Source organism: Centruroides sculpturatus, unplaced genomic scaffold, assembly GCF_000671375.1.
Source record: "Centruroides sculpturatus isolate CEXI.00-Female unplaced genomic scaffold, Cexi_2.0 scaffold625, whole genome shotgun sequence".
In the NCBI taxonomy this organism is placed as follows: Eukaryota; Metazoa; Arthropoda; class Arachnida; order Scorpiones; family Buthidae; genus Centruroides; species Centruroides sculpturatus.
The window spans coordinates 257,743-260,820 of NW_019384830.1; the positions used below are offsets into that span (position 1 = coordinate 257,743).

The 3,078-nt window shown below is 30.7% G+C and overlaps 1 protein-coding gene across 1 annotated transcript in view; it reads right to left on the reverse strand.

The window, feature by feature from the left end:
- Positions 1-3,078, reverse strand: part of LOC111630111 (phosphofurin acidic cluster sorting protein 1-like) — a 66,330-nt gene that overhangs the window by 31,108 nt on the left and 32,144 nt on the right. The window contains exon 2 of the mRNA XM_023374133.1: positions 1,109-1,196. Within this exon, the coding sequence (XP_023229901.1) occupies positions 1,109-1,196 (88 nt within the window). The remainder of the gene's footprint in view (positions 1-1,108; positions 1,197-3,078) is intronic.

Consider the following 3,078-nt stretch of genomic DNA (forward strand, 5'->3'; position numbering starts at 1 on the left):
CAGCGATTCCCAACCTGTGGTACGCGTACCCCTAGGGGTACGCGATAGGTTGTTTAGGGGTACAGAAAAAAGTTAGTTATTATGGCAGAAAAAATAATATATTATGTATCACAAACTAATAGTATTAAAAAATTATTAGATAAAAAATGTTCCTTGCAACAATCACAACTTTATCATACATTTTTTTCTTTTAGTTTTTTTTTCTTTAATTTAAAGTTACAATATGTAAAATTAACAATACGGTTACTCACTAAATTTCTTAAATGAAGGGTACAATCTAGAGATATGACATGTCACGGGGTACAATCTAGAGATAGGAAATGTCACGGGGTACGCTATGAAAAAAGGTTGGGAACCACTGACTTATTGTAAAGGAATAACAATAGATACTACATATAAAAGGCCATTTAGACAAGGAAATTTTTGGATAGAAAAGAATGATCAGTGTTTCACTGAGATAGAGAAGTTGATAACACCATCATCAGTAACTTTTGCATAATCCCAAGATTTATAAAACTTAGAAAAACAAACAAAAATTCCTTTTCACTTTCACCTAAACAGATGGTCACTCGATATAAGACATCATAATCTCTTAATTAATGATATTTCATGCATCACTGAGAACTTGTTGGCAAGCCAAGCAAACCTGTCTGTAAAATTCTATCTAGTAAAAGTTCCAAGTTATCAGTTATTTTTCTGAGAAATAAATCAGATTACAGTAGACCCCCTATAACGCGGGCTCCTATAATGGAGATTCCTATAACGTGGCGAAAAAATTGCGACAGTATTCGTATAAAGACGCTAAAGGGACTCGTAAAATGTCGTCACCAACTCGTGACGCGACAGGATTGGTCGAATCTGGACAAATAGTAGATGAGCAGCCGAACTACTTACACGCCACAGAGAGTTTAGGCGAGTAAGTTGAGTTTATTATCGTCTGTACAGTATGGCCGCGTTTCTTTATGCAGCGCTCGAGAAGCGCTTTACAGCGAACCCTCTGAAACCCGTTTCTAAATGCAGCGCTGCAANAGCTTTTTAATTTTCAAAAATTTTAAGAATTTGAAAATTGAAATTAAAAATAAATACCATTACACATAGTTCAATTTACCTTCATTCTCACTGATATATTTATCGAACTTGTATCACTAGCAAATGCCTTTAGAAAAGTGAGATGAGTAAGTTTTAGTGTACACAACCTGAAAAATAATAAGAGAAAATGAAGTTAAATTTTAAGAAAGATTTAACATTGCTATTTATGAAATATGAACAATCAATCAATAATTTCCAAATCTTGATTCTTTGTAGCATCCAAATTCCTTCAAATTCTTTAAAATGGATTAAATTAAAAAGTATAATTAAAATATTATATTGACTAAAAAGGATGGTCATTGGAGAATATTACAGTAGAACCCCTCTAGTCCGCCCTCGGCTAGTCCGTCACTCTGGTTAATCCGACCGTGGTCGGACTCGAAAAACTTGTCTCGACTCGTCAGTGACTCACCGTCCGTGGCGTTCTTCTGTGTTCGTTACAGTATATGTTTTACATTGTGTGTATGTGTACAGTTTTGTGTGTGTTTTCAACATGTCAGGAGTGAAACGTAAACACGTTACTCATTCATTAAATGAAAAATTAGCAGTGCTACAAAGACTGGACAAAGGGAAGATTGTTTATTTTACTTTTTTCTGATAATCCGACCTTTTTTGCGTTCCGACCATACCCCCAGTCCCAAAGGTGACGGATTAGAGGGGTTCTACTGTATCTTGAAAATTTTAACACTAATAAGCAATAAATAAATGACAAAATTTTTATCAATGTATTTTTAATCTAAATATCTAAACATAATAGAATTAAAATTTTAAACATTTAAAAATAAATTAATAAAAAATTAAAAGATCTTAGTATGGTATTCTATTAACTCAAATGTTCCCATTAATTATATAGATGCAAAAATATAAATTAACAAGACACATACCAACACTTGTGTGTTAGTATGGATTGATATTCGTTCCTAGAAATAATTTACAAAATAGCAATGCAATGCAATTAATAGCAATGCAATTTATTAAATTTTTGATTTTTCTTAAATATAAAAACAGGGATCAATTTGTTTGACCCTTTAGGATATTACTTTTTCAAAAGTGGCATAAACCCAACAGTTTGATACTATTCTTATACAGTCAAGCTTCTATATTACAAAGTTGCTAAATCTTGAAAAAAATTTGCTGTAGGAAAATTTCGTTATACAGAAATCCCATGTTTTGGTAAATAAAGTATAATTTTAATGTACTTTTTCATTACTTTATGTAATTTAAGTTGATATAAACATAATATATAGTAATAATGTAATATAAACAGTTTTAATTTTAAGTTTTGTAAAAAATAATTGTAATTTTTTGTTGTACAGAACAATTAAAAAAAGTTTTCTCTTTATAATATGCTTCACACTTATTAAGAGCATTAAAACTGCTTCATCTATATCAATATAAATGCAGATTTTAGTGCATTTCCCTATAGGTCTCACATCACTGGCTAATTTCAAAACTGATTCATGATTTGTTATTATGATTGATAAAGTACTCACAGGAATTCCAAACTTTGTTACAATGTCTTTCTTTTTTGAGCCTTTATCAACTTCCTGCAATAAATTAATATTTTTAATAATGCTTAAACACTTTATTAACAGTTGTTCAAATTCCAACTGGAGGCTTATTAAATAAAATAAAATCTCATTAATGCCAAAAATTAGTCCAGCAGTTGTCACAATTAGGACCTTTCTAATGTTTTTGACATTCATTAATTGTAAATCCTTTATCTGTCAACAATGTCATTTGGACCTAATTTCTTTCCCCCTTCTTTATAACCAGTAGCCACGTGGGGGCAGATTACATGATGGTTTTAAAAGCTAACAACCAGTATTTCTTATATCTGGCCTGTGGGTTTACAGACTGATATCTGAAATTGAATCTAAATTTGAACTCGACCCAGATGGATTAATTGACTTTTAATTATCGATGGTCCTTATAAATTAAAAAGGAATTTTTTATATAGAAATTTAATTTCATTATTTACAAGCAATT